This window comes from Candida oxycetoniae (assembly GCF_023343755.2).
Source record: "Candida oxycetoniae strain CBS 10844 chromosome Unknown scaffold2, whole genome shotgun sequence".
NCBI classification, from domain to species: Eukaryota; Fungi; Ascomycota; class Pichiomycetes; order Serinales; family Debaryomycetaceae; genus Lodderomyces; species Lodderomyces oxycetoniae.
In genome coordinates this window covers 416,059-435,264 of record NW_026055369.1, presented here as the reverse complement: position 1 = coordinate 435,264, position 19,206 = coordinate 416,059, and the positions used below count along the sequence as shown (strand labels likewise).

The 19,206-nt window shown below is 36.6% G+C and overlaps 4 protein-coding genes across 4 annotated transcripts; 2 read left to right on the top strand and 2 right to left on the bottom strand. All coding sequences in view use genetic code 12, as the record gives it.

Moving 5' to 3' along the window:
- Positions 1–142: 142 nt before the first annotated feature.
- KGF56_001465 (GPI8) lies at positions 143–5,850 on the top strand (the record flags this gene model as incomplete). The annotated part of the gene is made up of 3 exons (XM_049322591.1): positions 143–2,068; positions 2,659–4,567; positions 4,841–5,850. 3 exons carry the CDS (start codon positions 143–145, stop codon positions 5,848–5,850), a joined length of 4,845 nt encoding a protein of 1,614 aa, XP_049181603.1.
- A 725-nt stretch (positions 5,851–6,575) lies between these two features.
- Positions 6,576–7,736, bottom strand: NUF2 (kinetochore-associated Ndc80 complex subunit; the record flags this gene model as incomplete). The annotated part of the gene is made up of 1 exon (XM_049322590.1): positions 6,576–7,736. The coding sequence occupies one exon, from the start codon at positions 7,734–7,736 to the stop codon at positions 6,576–6,578; it is 1,161 nt and encodes a 386-aa protein (XP_049181602.1).
- Positions 7,737–9,080: 1,344 nt separating this feature from the next.
- KGF56_001463 (uncharacterized protein) lies at positions 9,081–13,121 on the top strand (the record flags this gene model as incomplete). Its single annotated transcript, XM_049322589.1, has 1 exon — positions 9,081–13,121. One exon carries the CDS (start codon positions 9,081–9,083, stop codon positions 13,119–13,121), a length of 4,041 nt encoding a protein of 1,346 aa, XP_049181601.1.
- Positions 13,122–13,423: 302 nt separating this feature from the next.
- Positions 13,424–15,454, bottom strand: CPH1 (homeodomain family transcription factor; the record flags this gene model as incomplete). Its single annotated transcript, XM_049322588.1, has 1 exon — positions 13,424–15,454. The coding sequence occupies one exon, from the start codon at positions 15,452–15,454 to the stop codon at positions 13,424–13,426; it is 2,031 nt and encodes a 676-aa protein (XP_049181600.1).
- Between the last annotated feature and the right edge of the window lie 3,752 nt (positions 15,455–19,206).

Below are 19,206 nucleotides of genomic sequence, written 5' to 3'. Positions count from 1 at the left end.
CATTTCTCTGCTACCATTTTACAAGACGCGTCTCAATATTTTTTTTTTTTTATACATTTCATTTTTTCCCATTCTCTTTACTATAAGAGATATTACCATCATTAGTAGGAGTAATTGTCAATATAGCATTAGCAAAGTATTTATGACTGTTGAAGGGACATTTCTGGGCCAAGTGGTTAAGACTTTTGGTCCATCTACCAAGCTTTCCGACGATGAGTACGACAAATTGCATACTTTAACACAAATTTTCAATCTTGATGTTGAGGAACTTTACTTGGAATGGGAGTCATTCAATGTAGCAGAAGTCCAAGATGATTTAGAGCTCAATATGTCGAATTTGATCAAATTTCATGAATTTTTGCAAAAAAAGCTTTCTAATAGTAGGTTTACCCCGAATTTGAAGAAAACAATTAAGGAGGTAGGTTCAAGTGTAAGAAAACCACTCGTTACGAAAAATTTAAATAGTGGCAGCTATGATAGTAGTCCCGGTACTCCTCAGTTGAAGAGAAGAAAAATGGACTATAATAGCGACAACAAGGCGTCATCTCCTATTAAAGAGCACGAAACCTCCACCACCAACAACAGCAACAGCAATATTCTCAACTCTTCTCCGATAAAGCAGCCAAGAGAATCACATAGACTCTTAGAGACATTAAACCCGCATATAGAAGAAATGGATGGTTTTGGCAAAAAAGTTGAACACAACCCGATACGAATAACAGCAAATTTTGACCCTGCAAAATACAAATTTCGTACAATGCAGATGAAGTTGCTTGAAAGTGCAGATGTGCTTGATGACCAAATCGATACTATGGCCGATTTATACCAGAAACACAACCAATCGTTGGATCTACAGTTTGGAAATCCATGTGTTAGCTCACAGTTTGATATACTCTGCTGTGGGAGAATTGTTCCTGATTCGCCAAGCTACGACAAAGAAACTTTGAACAGCTCTTCACTTTTTTTAGAAACTTCAAGATTATCGGGAATTGGCCAAAGAGTTGGCTTGGATTTTAGTGCATTGAGCGGGTATTCCTTCTTTCCTGGACAGATTGTTGTTTTGAGAGGTAAGAATCCAACAGGTAAAATTTTCCATGTAGAAGAAGTGATGGAGTTACCGCAATTGGGAACTCCCGTTTCTACCAAAGACGAATTGGCCGAAGTTGAAGATTTTCAAAATAACTCTGGAATGAAGATTTTAGTGGCATCTGGCCCATACTCCAATCAGAACAATCTAGACTTTTCCAAACTAGAGAACTTGGTAGAAAAGATAAATACCGATATTCGACCAAATGTGATTATTTTGAATGGTCCTTTCATCGATCTAACAAATAAAGTAGTAGAAGATGGTGACTTTAGCTTTGGCAAAGATCAGCATCATTATCAACAGCAGCAGCCAAGAAATTTAGACGAGGTTTTCACACAACTAATCACACCCATATTAAAGAAAATAGATTCCAAAATGCAAATAATTTTAATACCATCCTTAAAGGATAGTTGTGTTAGTCATTGTTCATATCCACAAGGGCCCTTTGACCGAAGGAAATTTCAAATTCCCAAAAATGTAAAAACTTTTCCAAACCCATCTAGTTTTGCACTAAACGAGATATTGATAGGTTCATCAAATCTCGATGTGTTTAAGGATTTAAAAGACGTTTACAAATGCAATGATGACACTATATCCAATAACAGATTTGAAAGGATAATACAACATGTATTTGATCAAAGACGATATTATCCAGTGGTCCCTGGTTCCGTTGCTAATACCAAGCCCGACAACGATGCAGAGTTAAGAGGCGGAGCATCTGGCGAGTTTTTATCAGAAGTAACAACAGGTGGATCCTCTTTGGAGATGCCTTACTTGGGATTGACAGAATTGGGAGATTCGTTACCTGATATTATTATACTACCATCAGAATTGAAAGTATTTGCAAAAGTAGTCAAGGGTGTTGTGGTTGTGAACCCCGGCCAGTTTATAAGACCAAGCAGATCTGTTGATTTTGATGATGGGAATTACATTGTATTAAGTATCCTTCCTCCAAATTTGAATTCAGAGACTAGTACATCTGTGACACTAGTAGACGGCGAGAAGGAATTGTACCACCACAATGTTGATAAGAGATCTAGAGTTGATATATATACCAGTTAGTTGTACAGTTTCTTTATTTATACAGTTTCCTCTGAAAAAAAAAGAATAATAAGAAAAAGGAACATATCTGTTAATCACCTCTGATTCTCTAAGCTACATCCTTGAACAAATTCATTTCACCGATTTTTCAGAGTGGGAAAATTTCAAAACAAACGTGAAACTGAATTTTTTCATTACGCATCAAGCTTGGGGAAAAGGATATAAAGTCCCCGTTTTGTTTGCCCATCGTGATACTCTAATACTTGATCCTTGACAGAGGATTACAAGCATTGGTCGAACTGGTCGGGTCTGTCGCTGTAAAAAAGCTAATACTTACAGGTGGGGTCACATATACAATAACACAAAATTGACTCGATTTAGAATAGACTCTATCTACATTATCACCTATGAAATGTCATTCATGCTTTGATACACAATATTTTATTGGTCGTATTGCCACACGGTTTATAACTCGACGCTCATCGTCATGGGTTTTTCGGTATTGTTCTTATAACAAACGGTATGATCAGATACTAGTAAACCGTTACCATGCGACTACAAGTACAACTTGTATGGGGACAATGGCCCCCCTTACTCAAGAACAGCAAAATGCAAGTCTCATAGCCGACCCCCATTTGCCAGAAAACCAGCAATTGGAAAGTTTATTTGATGTGAAACCAAGGTTTGAATTACGAGACTACCAGCAAAATGCCGTTGATAAGGTTTTATCGGCCTTGGAAAGGGGAGTTCGAAAACCAGCGGTAGTTGTGGCAACGGGTGGTGGGAAAACCGTCATATTTGCAAACTTGATCAAGCACCTCAAACCAATGGATTGTGGATCGGGATATAAGGTTCTTGTGTTGGTGCACACGCGTGAATTGGTAGAGCAAGCAGTATTGAAAATCAGGGCAATGAATCCCGGATATCAAGTAGGTTGCGAGTTGAGCCCGCTTCAGTCACAAGAAACTGATAATGTCGTGGTTGCATCTGTACAGACATTGCGTATGACCAAGCGGCTAATGAGGTTCAATCCTTTGGAGTTTAAGAGCATTATAATTGATGAATGTCACCATGCACCCGCGTCATCGTATTTAAGGATATTGGACCACTTTGGCGCTCGCAAAGAAGAGCTGCATATAAGCGTGATAGGCTTTACTGCGACTTTGGCGAGACTTGACAAACGGGCATTGGGCCATGTTTTTGATGAGATTGTGTATGAGAGGTCTTTGGTGGACATGATACAAGCGAGAGAGCTAGCACACCCCAAGATCCATAGAGCCAAAGTTGAAGAAATGAATTTGCAAAGTGTTGCCAAAGTGAGAAAAGATTATGATTTGAGAGAATTGTATCAGAGAATGGGAGAGATTGACTTCAACGAGACAATAGTGCTATCCTATATGCGCTTAAAAGAAAATACACAGTGTCGAAGTACATTGATATTTTGCGTCAATATCGAGCATTGCATTGACTTGTGCTCTAAATTTCATTTGCAAGGAATAGATGCACAGTACGTTACGGGAAACACAGCCAAATTTGAGAGAGCTGCATTAATTGAAGACTTCAAAATGGGCAAGATCCCCATATTGTGCAACGTTGCGGTATTTACAGAGGGAACCGATATACCAAACATTGACTCGATAATCTTGGCCAGACCAACCTTGTCGAGAACGCTTCTGACTCAAATGATTGGGAGAGGTTTGAGGTTGCACGAGGGCAAAACATGCTGTCATATTGTGGACTTGGTGGGTAACACACTTGAGGGAATTGATGTTGAAGCAACCTTGGAGGGAGAAAAAATTTCCTTTAAAAAGAAAGAAAACCTCAAGGAAGAAGAGGAAGTGGAGATGATGATTGAGGAAGAAAATGAAGGAGGAGGTATATTGAATGATGCACATCTATCGGCCAAGAGTCGAACGCAAGCCATTGCCAGGATCTTGCAACTTCATAATCGAAAAGTATTGAGACTCGAAGAAGAAGACGTATTTTCGATACCTGACAGAGTGTTTAGAGATACCGAATTAGTCAATCAAGTAATGTTTAAAAACCGTTTACCGTGGATAGCAATATCGAACGGTTACACTTGGGGCTTATTTGGGAAAGACGATACTTATTTCCTTTTAAAGAGATTCGCAAGTACCAATGTGTTCAAATTATATCAGTGCAGTCATGATGATAATTCATGTAAACTTCTTTATGAAGGAAGGAACTTGTTGGAGGTTTTGCGCAAGTTGGAAAAGGACTTTAAAGAGCACACTGTGTATGCGGAAAAATGCAACAATTTTGCAAGAAAGGCCTCTCCAAGACAAGCAGTGTGGCTTTTGTCAAGAATGAAACCAAGAATAGAGAATTACTTCAAATTTAAGAAACCCAAGATGTCCTTTCCAGAGGTTCATAAATATTTTATTGAAGTGTTACTGAAAGAGCGACAAGCAATGGTTTGTAGGTTATTTTTTGCTTTAAGATATCAAGGAAAAACCGATTATGAGAACATGAAGTTTTATCAGATAGTCAATAATATAATAAAGCTTAAAAGAGAAGCAACGACTCGGAGTCAAAGTGTATAGAGATAGATCCCTTTTGGGGTGTATATATATATATATTGAAAGAAAAGAAAGAAAAAAAAAAAAGTTCATCATTGAAAAAGAGACATAGAAATTGTAAGCAAACGCTCTCTGATGTATACAAATTATTAGGGCCGAGATAAGATTTGAGATTCCAAGATGAGGTTATTATCCATACTTACGCCGTTTCTTGTATCGGGGTTGGTTATAGCCGAGACTATTACTGAAGTTGCAAATGAAGAGGTACCGAAAAGTTTTGGTAATCAGTCAAATCATACCAATAATTGGGCGGTCTTGGTCTCGACATCAAGATTTTGGTTCAACTATCGTCATATGGCCAATGCGCTTAGTTTCTATCGTACCGTAAAGAGGTTAGGTATACCGGATTCTCAAATAATCTTGATGCAAGCCGATGATATTGCATGTAATTCGAGGAACGCGTTCCCCGGAACCGTTTTCAATAATATGGATCAAGCATTAGATCTCTATGGTGACAGTGTTGAGGTGGACTACAGGGGCTACGAAGTTACAGTTGAGAATTTTATAAGATTGCTAACTGATAGGTGGGGTCCCGAACAGCCGCGCTCGAAGCGATTGTTGACGGACGAAAACTCAAATATACTAATCTATTTGACTGGGCACGGGGGCAATGAATTTTTGAAGTTTCAAGATGCCGAGGAGATTAGCGCTTATGATATTGCCGATGCCTTTGAGCAGATGCACGAGAAGAAGAGATATAATGAGATCTTTTTTATGATTGATACATGCCAGGCCAATACGATGTACGAGAAGATTTACTCTCCCAATATATTGTGCGTGGGGTCATCGCGAATAGATGAAAGTTCGTATAGTCACCATTCAGATATGGATATTGGTGTTGCTGTAATTGACCGGTTTACTTACTATGCATTGGATTTTCTTGAGAAAATTGACCGCAATTCCAAAATTACAATGGATAAGTTGTTTGAGGTTTTCACTTTTGAAAATGTACACTCGAACCCTGGAATACGAACAGATTTGTTTGAAAGAGATGTACATGACGTTCTTTTGACAGACTTTTTTGGTAACGTTCAAAACGTTTTAGTAGAGGAAAACTCAGCCGATATCCTTTCGACTATAAAAAATTTGAGTAACCGCAGAAAACTGCAAGCAGATAGTTAACACTTGATAGGTTATAGATATTTTGGGTCGCATTGCTTTATAGATCTCATAGCTTTACCTCTTCCTTCTTCCCTCCTCTATAGTAATCGAGACCTTCTAGGTCGCATTGCTTTATACCTCTACATTTTTCCAGAGTCGTCATTGTGCAACTCCATCTTTATGGAATGTGAAGCTCACTAGGGTAGTAGGTAGAGATACTGGCTTAGGGGTGCCGATTTTGGCTATGGTAGTCTCTGGGATTTCAATTGGTCTCCAGTTTCAGAGCCCTTTGTTGAGTGCACAATTAGAGGTGGATACTCTAGAAGCGTTGATTATGGTTACTGTGTTTATGAACTTTATGAAGAGCTTGGAATCAATAGTTTCTGTTACTATAGTGCAGCTCATATTTACACAAACGGGGACATCCTATATAAAAAAAAATATAATAGGCAGTGATGTGGTGTCGCTCCTTTCCAATTCGCAGATGATCCAGGCACTTCCAAAGGAAGTGCAGGAGATGATATTAGAGGAGTTTATCAATGCATTGAGGAATGTTTTTTATTGGGTGTGGATTGTTTTGTAGCGTCTATGATCACAACAAGTAAGAGGATTACAAAAGGGGAGGAGAAAAAAAGGGGGTAGGATGATAGAGGGGAGGATGATAGGGGAGGATGATAGAGGGTAGGATGATAGGGGAGTATGATAGGGGAGTATGATAGAGGAGGCGCTAGATGATAGCTATGTATCTATTTATTTCTTAGACCCTCCATGTATTGTTTTATAGCCTCATTTAAGTGAGTTAGTTTGTGTTGATTAGTTTTCACCATTTTCTCAAATGCCTCGCTCATCTGCTCAGTGTCTCTCTGCAATTGCGCAATCTCATTCATAGTGATTTGCTGCACATCTCTTTGATGAGACTGTGAAGCAAATGTCTCATCGAGAAATGTCTTGGCCTCATCTAATCGCTTCTGCAACGCAACCTGTCTCTTTTCCTGCTGCACTATAAGATCCTCATACTTTCTGGACATTTTCTCTAATTGACTCTGAGAGATCTCAATCTGGTTCTGCAACTCGTCAGAGTCATGTTGGAGCTGGTGCATATGGTCTCTAGCCTTCATAAGCTTTACTCCTTCAGAGCCGTGCATTTGGAACACAGTTCTAAGCTCTTCTGCTAAATTAGTGATTTCTCTCATCTTGACCTTGCATACTTGTACTGAGTCAATAGTCTTTCCAATATTCTGGTACTGCTGTTGAAATAAAGTGCACTCTCGCTCTCTTGTCTCTGCCTCACTCCTCAAATCCTCAATGATTTTGGTGAGAACTCCAATGTCAGTATTGAGTAGCCCCTTCATCTGTTCAATATGAGCTTGTGCCTCATCACAGAGGAATGTCACATCCCTTAATCTTTCTGCTAATACATTCTTTTCACACTTGTACTCCTCATGCTGTCGCGTCAACCTCTCCTGCTCTCCTTTTAAGTTCCTTAACTTGGCCTCTAGTTTCTTGTTGTAGTTGTGCACATACTGTATATCATGTCGCTTCCCTTCTGGACCATACTGTATTTTGGCAGTTGTCTCAGAAATCAAGGTGGCCAACCGGGTAGCTTCATCTTGTAAGTCCCTCACCCCCTTCACTGTGTTTTCCGCCTCTATAGCCAATGGCTCAAGGTCCACTGAAATCTTTTCACGGAATCGCATAAAGTTGACCACAGCCGATAAGAGTCTTTTAACTCTTATCGGGTCGGGTCTGCTGAGATCGCATATCGTCAAGTCATAAACTCCAATTGATTTAAAAAACTTGGAGGAGAAGGTGAATAGCACAACAAGCGCAACAGAGGATTTATCGACAGAGGATACCTCTGTTGCAAAATCCTTAGATGCCCTTTCCCTTATATTATCTATTCCCATAAACACCTCTACAAACACGGTGCATAGATTCATCATAAACGCGCTTGTGGGCTTGTTGACTAGCTCAAGGCTCACATCAAAGTCGCATTCAAGAAAACACGAGGTGATTTCTTGAGTATCTAGTAAGGGGAAGTTATCCGTTCGAAGCATAAGAGAAAGAATAAAGACAAGAGGAAAGTAAATAAAGGAAATAAAGACAAGAGGAAATATAAATAAAGGAAAATAAATAAAGGAAAATAAATAAAGGAAATATAAATAGAGTTTAGTGTAAATAAAGAATAAAAGAATAGGAAAATATATAAAGAGAAAAAAAAGAAAAGGAATACAGAGAGGGAGGAATACAATGAATAAAAAAGAGAAGGGAAATATAATGAATAAAAGATTAGAGAGAAAAGAAGAAAAGAAGAAGAAGAAAAGAATACAGATGGAGGTTAGAAGTAGAGGTAGAAGATAAGGATAAAGAGAGGAAGGTAGAGGAGAAGGAGAAGGAGAGGAGACATGATGAACTTGTATCCTTTATATTCATCTCTCTGCTATCCTCTGGTATATTCCCTCTGCTATCCTCTGCTATATTCTCTCTGCTACTATATTCTCTCTGCTATTATATTCTCTCTGCTATTTTCTTTACTAGATTCTTTTTTTCTCTGCTTTTTCCTACTCTCTACTCTCTGCTATATATTCATCTTCTCTCCTATATTCATCTTTTCCTCTCTATATCATCACTTCTCTCTACTCTCTGCTTTCAACTCTCTACTTTCAACTCTCTACTGTGTACTCTCTACTGTGTACTCTCTACTGTGTACTCTCTACTGTGTACTCTCTACTTTCAACTCTCTACTATCTATTCATCTTTTCTGCTACATCCTCTCTACTATATTCTTTCTTTTCATCTTCTCTGTTTTCTTACTCTGTTTTCTTGTTCTCTGGAAAACAATGTAAACTAAGGAGAAGGAAAATACGTATCAACCAAATAGGAACAACACTTTCTCGCTCTGCTCGATAGTGTTGAACTAGTCAATGTGCTCCACTATCTCGCTCTGCTCGATAGTGTTGAGATAGTGTCGGTCGACCAACGCGTCGAGTTGACGTCGTGCGGCTCTGCCCCATCTGTCATTTTTTCGCGTGTTTGCGATTTGTTTTGAAATTGAAGAGCGAAAAACTCTTTTGACATAACACATATTATATTGTTAAGAATAGGGATCATAATAAAGCAATTGCATACAAACGATCATCAACTTTCCGTGAGTGCAACCAAAGGGTAGTAAAACAGTTACGTGAGATATAAATACTTGGAAAGGGTTACTCAGTTTTGTTATGACAGAATTTCGCCCCTTGTCTAGCGAGATGATGCTGGTGTTTACATCAGATAGTTTTAATAATGAGGATAAGTTACGACATATTCAAACACTCAAGACCCATATTAAGAAGGATATGATTGATTTGACACAAGTGCCGCTTTATTTGCAAGTTATAATGAAAGGGTTGGAGGTTCCTGAGTTGGGAATACTGAATGTCAGTTTCAACTCATTATCATATTTGATTAAGCGTATCAGCGTTCAGGATAAATCCGGTAACATCCTAAAGGATCAAAGTTTCTTGATCCTTCCTGTTATTATCAACAAATTCAAGGGAACTAGTAGTACTGCCGCTGCTAAGAAGGCGCTTGAGGATTATTGGCTTAGCGCACCAGATGACGTTGAAAATGCCTTAATGAAAATATCATTCACAACAACAACAACAACAACAACAACAACAGCTAATAATTTGCAAATAGCTATAGAGTCTATCCGATGGATGAACCAAGTTTTGAAGACAGTTAGCTTGAAGTTCAATGTTATGTCTTTTATCCCGCACATTTTACAACTTGTTGCCAATAATACACTGAATGATGTTTTATTACAAGCGGTAAGAGAATTAACCAGTACAGTTGTCTCTAATTCAAAAGATGCCAACCTTGTGAAAGCTTTGCAAGAAGAAATTGAAACAAACAAGATTTCAAGCGCAGTTGCTTCTAGGATACTACCTCCACAAACATCTCTGAGCAACTTGCTGTCTTTGTCTCGACAAAATACAACAAATCTTGCTCCAAATATCCAGGGACAAATTGAACGCGACAATCTGTTATCGTCGAATAAAGACGATGGCGTGGATGGTTTCTCTTTTGAGGAACGTCTTTCTGTCTTATTGAACAAAGTTAATTATGAGCTAGTAAAAAGCGTGCGTGCGCAAGAAGTACAAGGGCTGACGGATTTATACAATATATTTGACTCGTTTGAACCCTACTTTGAAGGAAAAGAAACAGAGTCAAATTGGAAAATGCGAGAAAAGAAGATAATTGAAGCTCGACAAATTTTGCGAGGAAATGCTCCTCACGAATATCTTAGTGACTTGTTGAATTGCTTGCGTTCATTTGTTACGGGGATTTGCAAGGGAGCTAGCTCACTTAGAACTACTCTATGTACACATGGCTGCCAATTGATCAAGGAATGCGCCATTATACTAAGTGCCGAATTTGAGCCTGTTGCAGAACTCATATTTCCAACATTGATGAAACTTTGTCTTTCCACCAAAAATATTACCTCAACAAATGCTAATATGGTAACGGCAGCTTTATTTGCCAACTTGCCATATAACCAAAGACTAGTACAAAAAGTGATGACTGCAATGGAGGAACGAAATTTTCAACCAAGGTCATATTCCGCGATCTGGTTGCAAATACTACTCTTGAGATATGGTATGGATTCTACGTTTTTTGGGCATCATGTGAGTACTATTATAGAATCTACTAATAAGTTGTTGACGAAATTGCTCAAAGATGCAAATCCAAATGTGCGACAAGTGTCTAAGGATTGTTATTGGTGCTATTCCAGGATATTTCCAGAGGAGTCGGATAAGTTATTAAAGAAGTTGGATGCAATGACAATAAAAGCATTGGAAAGATCACAAAAGGAGCTTGGGGTCCTAGCAACAACCCCCAAGATGTTGACAACAAAGCCATCTCGACAATCTTTAAAGAAGCAAATTTTGGAAAAGAATAGGGAGCTTAGGTATAGCCGGCCATCCTCTCGTACTGGTACCACTTATGAACCTACACAAAGAGCATTACCATCCAATCCTTTGCCTAAGCCACAAAGAAGTGTATCAAAAGTTGAAACAAAATTGGAGAAAAACGAATTTAGAAATAGACCCACCCCTAGAGCATCGAGTTGGACTCCACAAAGTACATACCACTCTAGTAGTAGTACAACTACCACTACAATTACTGCTAATGATAATAATAATAATAACAATAACAACAATAACAATACGAGTGCAAGGGAGCAACTTAGAAGTAGAACTGAAATTCTGACAAGATCTCCACTTCATGGAGATCGTGTTATTTCACTTGAACGGAATCGTACTGTGTTATCCGAGCCAATTATGGATAATTCCAAGCTTTTTGTTGACCAAAGGGATCCCATTGTTGATTTTTTGTCGTCAAGGAATTCTGGTGATATAATGGAAGGAGTGAATTTATTGAAATACGCCATTATAGGTAATGAGGATTTTACAAGTTCGCACGTGGTTAAAAGTCGACTAAAGTATATTTCTGAAAAAGATGTTAGTTTACTAAAACCATTGCTAACATTCAATGATTTGGTTTTCAAGAAATCCTCAAAGCTTTTCACAACCGACGATTTTGTTCGGATTTGTGCTTTGGTCTTTAAGGGGTCTGATGAGCGTATTTTGGATTTAATCACCTCATGTATTGAAGTGCCAATTTTTTTCCAAGCCAGTTTGCAGTTGCTTGCTAGTACCGTTGACTCTCCTGAAATTGTTGGCAGTCACAATCTCAAATTACAAATATCCGCATACCAGATGGAAATCGCCAAGCTGGTTCTAGAGTTTCTTCTGATTTTGCTAACAAAGATAGTAGTCACTGATGTACAATTTGGAGATTTATTGAGTGAATTGTTTAGACTGGTTCTTGTATTCAAAAGTACTGAGGTCTATGATATATTGAAACAATTATTTTGTCAACTTTATACTATAGATAGCAGTAGGTTCATCCTGTTGCTTGAAGATACCGAAATCGATTTGAGAGAAGAGATTGAGCTAATCGTTGGTGTCGATAACGCAGTTGCTATTGATAAACCATTGAATAAATCTGTTTTCGAGTTTACCCAATTGAATCCTCGCGAAAAGGAAACTCAATTCTCCAAAAGCATTAACCAAAAAAAACCTTCCTCTTCATTGTCATCGTTATCAGCATCAGCATCAGCATCAGCATCATCGTCTTCATCGTCTTCATCATCATCTGCTGCTGCGGCTACACTTAGGAATGATCCATTTGTAGGTGCACATCCTTTGAAACTTGCTAAATCATTAGCCGCTGAAGAACTCCCTCAAAGTCACGGGATTACCACCACTGTCGAGCAGCCAGATTCATTAGCTACCGATCTTGCTCAAGTGCATATAACCAAAAACATGTCGAAATCAGCCGACTTGAAATCGTTAAAAGCAATTATAGAGCAAGTTGATCCATTGAACCCTTTGCCCAATAAGAGAAAGATTAACATCTACGAAGATAATAAATATCAACCTACATCAAGAAGTGAAAAGACATGGGATAATTATAAATTTTGGAGACTAACTTATGGATTGGGGTCATTAAATTTAGGTTTATCGAATATTGATCAATTTGAAAAAAACTGTTTTGATTTATCAAATCTTTTTGGTATTGAAAATATCGAGGACTCGCCAGTTTTGAAAATAATAGAAACTTTGGAGCCATTGGCGACAGCGGATTTCGAATTTAGAGAATATTTTTTGACTAAAGGTAAATACAAACTAACCAATGGATTATTGGCATACTTTCAAAACATAAAAAAATTGAATCACGATCAGATCATGAGTGGATTATACCTTCTCAGACAAATATTCAAATATGATGAAAGCATAGATATGAATCAAATTTGGAATATCTTTTACCATACTTGCTACAATATCAAACTCGATAGCGAATTATACATTGCATGGAATGAGATCATTTTAAATATAAATCACACTGAAACGAAATCATCGTTTGCCAAAATTGCATTAGATTATCTAGAAAAGGAGAAAAACTTGTCGATAAGCATACTGGACATGTGTTTAAATTTTCTAGCAAAGATATTAATTGAAGACTCCGATTTGAATGAAGAGAAATTGTATCGGTTAGACAATATATTGGGGAAATTATTCACAAAGAGTGAAGTCATTTACAGACGCTCGGCAACAATGTGCTATAGTAGTTTATTAAGAAACGATTCCTTAACTTCAGAACTGAAACAAATATTGAACAAAATGAAAGGAAGGTATTCGATATCTCAACAAAGGTTGATTGAATTTTATAGTCAGAGATAAATGTGCCAGTGACATGGGAGAATCCAAAAGAGAGTGTATGGAAATAATATATATGTATATTTATATGTATATGTATATATATGTGTATGTATATGTATATGTATATGTATTTGTAATGCAGTATAAAATTAAAAAAAAAAAAAAGAAAGATAATTTAATCGATAATGAAATGAATCATGTTTCGGGTACAAAGTCTTTTCCAATTCTGCTTCCCCCGCTGCGTCTTCCTCCTTTTTTGTCTCTTCTTGTACCTTGCAGAACCAGCTGAAAAACACAAGGCATAATATTCATTGAATAGTTAATCAACATTCCTCTTTATTTCTAACCCTTGTTGCTTTTGAATTGACCACTTCCGTCAAAGATAGATGGTGTTTTTCTTTTTCGTAATGAGGTTTTTTCGTTATATCGCCGCCCCCGTTACCTCTTCCAGTAATCACAGAGCCAGCTTTGGAAAACTGTAGCAGTTGCAGTTGCATCTGCCTTTTCTTTTTCATCATTTTCGCACTTAATTGTTGCTGTAGTGAGATCTCCTGATACGGAAAATTCAGAAGTACTGATTGTGCTTGCTGATATTGTTGTTGTTGTGCTTGTTGTTGTTGTGCTTGTTGTTGTTGAGCTTGTTGTTGTTGAGCTTGTTGTTGAGCTTGTTGTTGTTGTTGTTGTTGTTGTTGTTGTTGTTGTTGTTGTTGTTGTTGTTGTTGTTGTTGTTGTTGCTGTTGCTGTTGCTGTTGCTGTGGCAAGGGTGGTGGTTGCAGTGGTTGCACCGCCATCATCATAGTCTGATTCATTGATGGAAAAGTCATCAAGTCTTGGTCGTTTATCATCATATATGGTTGTTGCGATAAATTCTGAGTATACCCACCAGACGGATCAAACATTGAGGCAGCAGGGACAACGGGGACAGCAGCTTGATTAGAAAAGACTGTCTGGTTGGTCCAGAGCTCGTTATCAGGATGGATCATGTTACTGCTGTACCCTATGGGTAATTCTGTTGCATACTGTTGAAGGTGTTCGTAATAAGGATATTGTGGTTGTGAAGCAACTTGAAATTGATGTACGGTCTTTACAGGTTGCTGTCGATGAGTCTTTATATTACTTTGGAATTTAGGCGGTACGGGCTGCTGAAATGAAGGAGTAATTGATGTTTGAGTAAATGAGAAAAGCTCCTCCCCACCATTGGGATTATGAAACGCAAATGCTTTTGCTGTTGAAGATTTGGGTTGTAGAGAGCTTGTGGACATTGGAGGTAGTATTGGAGTCTTCAAAGGTTGAGCTTGTTCTATAAGATATTCGTCGTTTAAAGCAACTTGATTGGCAGAAACATTAGCGGTGGCAGTGGCATTAGTATTGGTATTGGCAGCGGCAGAGGTTGATTGAAAGCTTGAGTTGGGCAAAAAGATTGTCGGGTCGATGAAATTGGCATAGTTATCATCCACCATACTTGAATAATAACCAGTTTGAAAATTTGGGTCCAAGTTAATATATCCATCAGAAGATTGAGTTGTATCGAAATAATCTAACGGGAAGTCATCGTCGTCCTCATAATCCGAATTGTTCTTATACTGCTGAGGAGTTGCTTCATTGAGGAAACTATAGTCATCTTTACCTCTTGTTGTGGAGATGTATTCCGGAGACGACCTATCACTTTCCTCGTTTTGTTTTTCTTGAGGTAGCAAGCTAATATTATCGATTTTTTTCAGATCTAAACTTTCAGGACTCATTATTAAGTCATTTTGTAATTGATTTTCCATATGTTTTGCTAATTGATTGTACAAACTTGAACTTTCATCGTATTGAAAGCCAATGGCCGGTTCCCTAAGGGCTATTGTAGTTGGATTTTGACCCATTTTTTCCTTTTTCAAATCTCTTTCTAGAGCATCAGCCATTAGTTTATCATGAGGCACATTAAACCAAAAAAACACTTTTTGCTTTTTCTGAGTTCTCAAGCATGAATTTTTGAACAAAAACTCTAAAAACTCAGATCTCGGTTGCTCTAAAACGGCGTCAACATTACATTTGAGATTTCTTAAATCTGAAAATATCCCCTCCTCAAATTTCTTCCGATCAATGATTTTCCTTCCAAAATGCTCAAACTTGTATACTATGCATCGCACTATATCAGTTCCCGTTATAAAGTATAAATTATTCCAGAATACACAGCTGACAAATCCCTCATCATGATTCAAATAGTACCTTCTAATTACCTGATTCTCTTGCCAATTAGCCGGTGCAGTAGCTAAAAAAAACTTCAAATCTTCTATAAGACGTAGCGACTCGTCAACTTGTTTCCGTGCCAGAATCCTGCTTTCCTTAGTTAAAACAGTAGTTGACATTTAGCAAGTAGTTTTGGCTGCGAAAAACAAAAAAAAAAAAACAAAACAAAAATTGAAAAAAAGAAACGAAAAAAAAAAGTCACCTTGCGTAAAAACGGCTTTGATTGATTCGAATCTCTTCCTTTTGTGTCTAGTCACGTGACTATAGTATAAGTGAAACACTACTCCAAAGTGGTGATTCTTTGAATTTTTATCGATGTTACGTTATGTGAGTGATTTTGAATTACCAAGATTCTAGAAAACCAAAAATAAAGGATGGATGTGTTGTTTGTTGTTCCTGGTCAAAAAAAAAAACAAAAAAAGAACAAGAACTTGAAGCTTGTCGTGGTCAGTCTTACTTGTTTTGTGAATATAGGGAGATTAATTGGAAAAAGCAAAAGCTGCGAAAAAAAAAGCGGCACACAAATCAATAAATTCGTTTCAATTGGGAGTTATAATTGTTGTGCAACAAAACAATCTGCTAGTTTCAAAAATGGTGGAACAGTAGTAGCTGTAATAGCACAGTAGTATAGTAGTTTTTGTTATTGTTATTGGTTGCTCTGCTAGTAACAGTACATGTAAGTTACCAGTGTTTCAATTATCTGGGAAAAATAAAATAAAAGATGAAACTCACCTTTGGTTGGAACAAAGAAAAGAAACGAAGGAAAAAAAAAAAAACAAAGTAAAAATATCAAAATGGAATCTGGTTTCAAATATGTTGAAAGCTGAAATATCAAAACTTATTTATATCGAGGTATATAAAGATCTCTCAGTTTCCAATTCCCCAAGATATGTAAGTCGTTTCTAAAATTCTTTGTTGATTGGTTCTTTTTCGGTGAGTCCTTTACTTGGCGGAAAAGAGTACTCTATTCAATTGAGTAAATTGTAGCAGTATTATGTGGCAGTAATATGTTGCAGTGGAGTAAAAGAAGGACAATTCTAACAATTTGGGAAAAAAAAAAATTTTTATATATATATATTCAAATGAATGAAAGTTGGATTGATAAGTTTAGCTTTCAACCTTGATATATGGGGAAAAGGTGGCTTGGGTAAAATAAACAGAACTTTTTTCTTTTGAACAGCGGACTCAAAGAGTGGGATGAGTAAACGCCTGTTTGAATTGAAAGGTGTCAGTAAGACAAGTCAATGAATGAATAAATGAGTGAATGAAAAAAAAAAAAAATTGTTAGGTTTTGCCAGTTGTTTTGGTTCTTGTAAAAGAAGCTGGGCTGGAACGGAATGTGGAAATCCTACGGTAGTAAAAGATTCGTGTGAATTTATCTGTTCCCTTTCCCGTCTTGAGAATAATACCGTAGAACTAATGTTGTATGGAGAGAGTATCCTGTATCGTGTACCAAATTTTCTAGTTAGCACACTAAAATAATTGTACTATAGGTTGCAGTTTTTGTGTTTGTACTTTATTAAAATTCTCACTCTCTTTTTAAATAAAAGAACAAAGAAATTTTAATTAAAATTTTAATTATTTGAATAAATTAGTTTATTCAATGATTAATGGAAACGGGTTTAACAATTAATACCTTGAAAACTGAATGCCAATTGATAATCAGTTGATATCCAAATAAAAAAACCAAAAAAAAAAGAAGTAGAAGAGCAAAAATCTATGTGCACTTCTCTCTTTTTCTTTCCTTTGAGGGGGGGGGAGGGATGACTAAGTTGGGGTTGATTTTGTTGAACAAGGATTTGCCGTTTTTTTTGTTTTTTTTTATTACTTTGCAAGGAATGTTTTAAAGTTTCCAATTGAAACAAACTTGACTCTCTCTCTCTATATATATATACATATGTATTTGAATATCTTTACAAGTCCAAACCTATATACATCTTTCTTAAACATTATGTTTCATTTTCATATGTGAATCTGTCATTGTAAAGAAATCCATCTTGATTATATGTTTCATGTTTTGAAAAGAAACAAAAACATGAAACATGTTAAACAACCAACCGCTTATACTTTATATTTGAATAGTTACGAGCGATGCCCAGGAAATTGGGCCTACATATAGGAAATTTTTCTTCATGTTTAATTCAACATCAAAGGTTGAACAAGTTGACAAAATATTCAAAGTTGATAAAAGTTGACATGAATGAACTGGCGTATCTGTGTCAGAAAAGACCTAATTATTGGCACATTAAATTGGTCACACTAAAGCTCACCGACTAAAAGTTCATTACTGAAGTTTACCAACTAAATCTCACCACTAGTGTTATAATTATAGTTTTTATTTCTTTAGAAACACTTTTTGACAAGATTTATACTGATTAAATCAACTAAAAGGTACATATGTGTTACCTGCATAAACTAATTGTTTTTTTTTTTTGCCTTGCTTTTCCTTTTGTAGATGTTCAAGACAAGGGTTTGTTAACGATAACAATACAAATAATCAGCTTATTTACAGTAACTATTCAATATACTGGCCTGGCCAGTGAGTCTATAGAAAAACTAGTTTTTTGTCTACTTTTTATCTTTTCTTTCTCCTCTTAGTTCTGACGCTCTTTTTGGTTTAATTCTCAAAATAGTGTTTCTACTGTGCAATACAATTGGACAATAGTTTCATTGTACCACATGGCTTTTTAATTTGAGCCCTTTTTTTTTTCTTGAAGGGCCCAGAAATTGGGCATTAGATCCACCAGTGAGGTTGAAGACGACGCTGGTGGTAGAGATAGAGGAGGCGTGGAACAACCTCGTGCTGGTTGGTGATACTAGTACAGTTGTGTGATAGTACAATTGTGTGTACAATAGTGCATGTCAAACACAAGTAAAAAAATACATATAGCCTTTTGCGATTATTATTATACACTTTGCAGTAAGATTGAAAAAATAGCATTTACTAGTCATTAGTGATTTTTTGCAATGGTTTTCATCCATCTACAACTTAACCTCGCAAGCTAAAAATGTTACCAGCTCAGTCAATTGATCGAAACTCTTCTTTTCAGCCATTGTATCTCCTAAAAATTACAGAATCGAAAGGGTCGAGTTTGGCATTGATAGCTCAATCCAAAAAATAATATAGATCTCTCAGATATAAAATGTAATTTAAAACAAGGGAAATCTCCAACAAAAAACAATAGCGTCATTTGTTTTCACTATTTTTAGTTACTAAAATTTTTAAACTGAAACACACTTTTTTACATGATTACCATTACTCCCTACCTCTCATCTATGTTAGAATGTAAAAGTACCTTCTAACTCCTTAACTAGTAAACCATTACCTATCTCCACATTTGTTTATTTCATTTGTAAAACTCTCATTTTCTTTTTTCAATGCTGCACCAAAAATGAAATTTTACGACTAAAATCTTGATCCTGCTACGGTTTCAAAAGCTGCTACAACTCGAGCGGCTCTGTAACTTAAACAAGGGGACTCGATTTACACAAGAGGACTCGGTTCAAAAAAGAGGATTAAATTCATTATCTACGTATTGTATTATAATCATTTCATCAAGACATTATTCATCATTATCATTTAGGAGGTCGTACAAAAAAGGTATATCTATATATATGTCACATTATATATATATATATATACTCTAAAACGGGTGAATAAAATTGTTATCATTCTCAAAATAGATTAATTCAATAGAACCTTCTCCATGCAATTACTGGGAGTCTTTCTCTGATAACAAAAACCTCTTTCACCATCTACATCTTCAGGTTCAAAGACTCTTTTTTTTTTTTTTTTTTCCTTCTTACTGAAAGAGCATTCCCTTGTAATAAAAAACCTCCTGCTTTTCTTTTTCCTTTATTGTGGAAACCA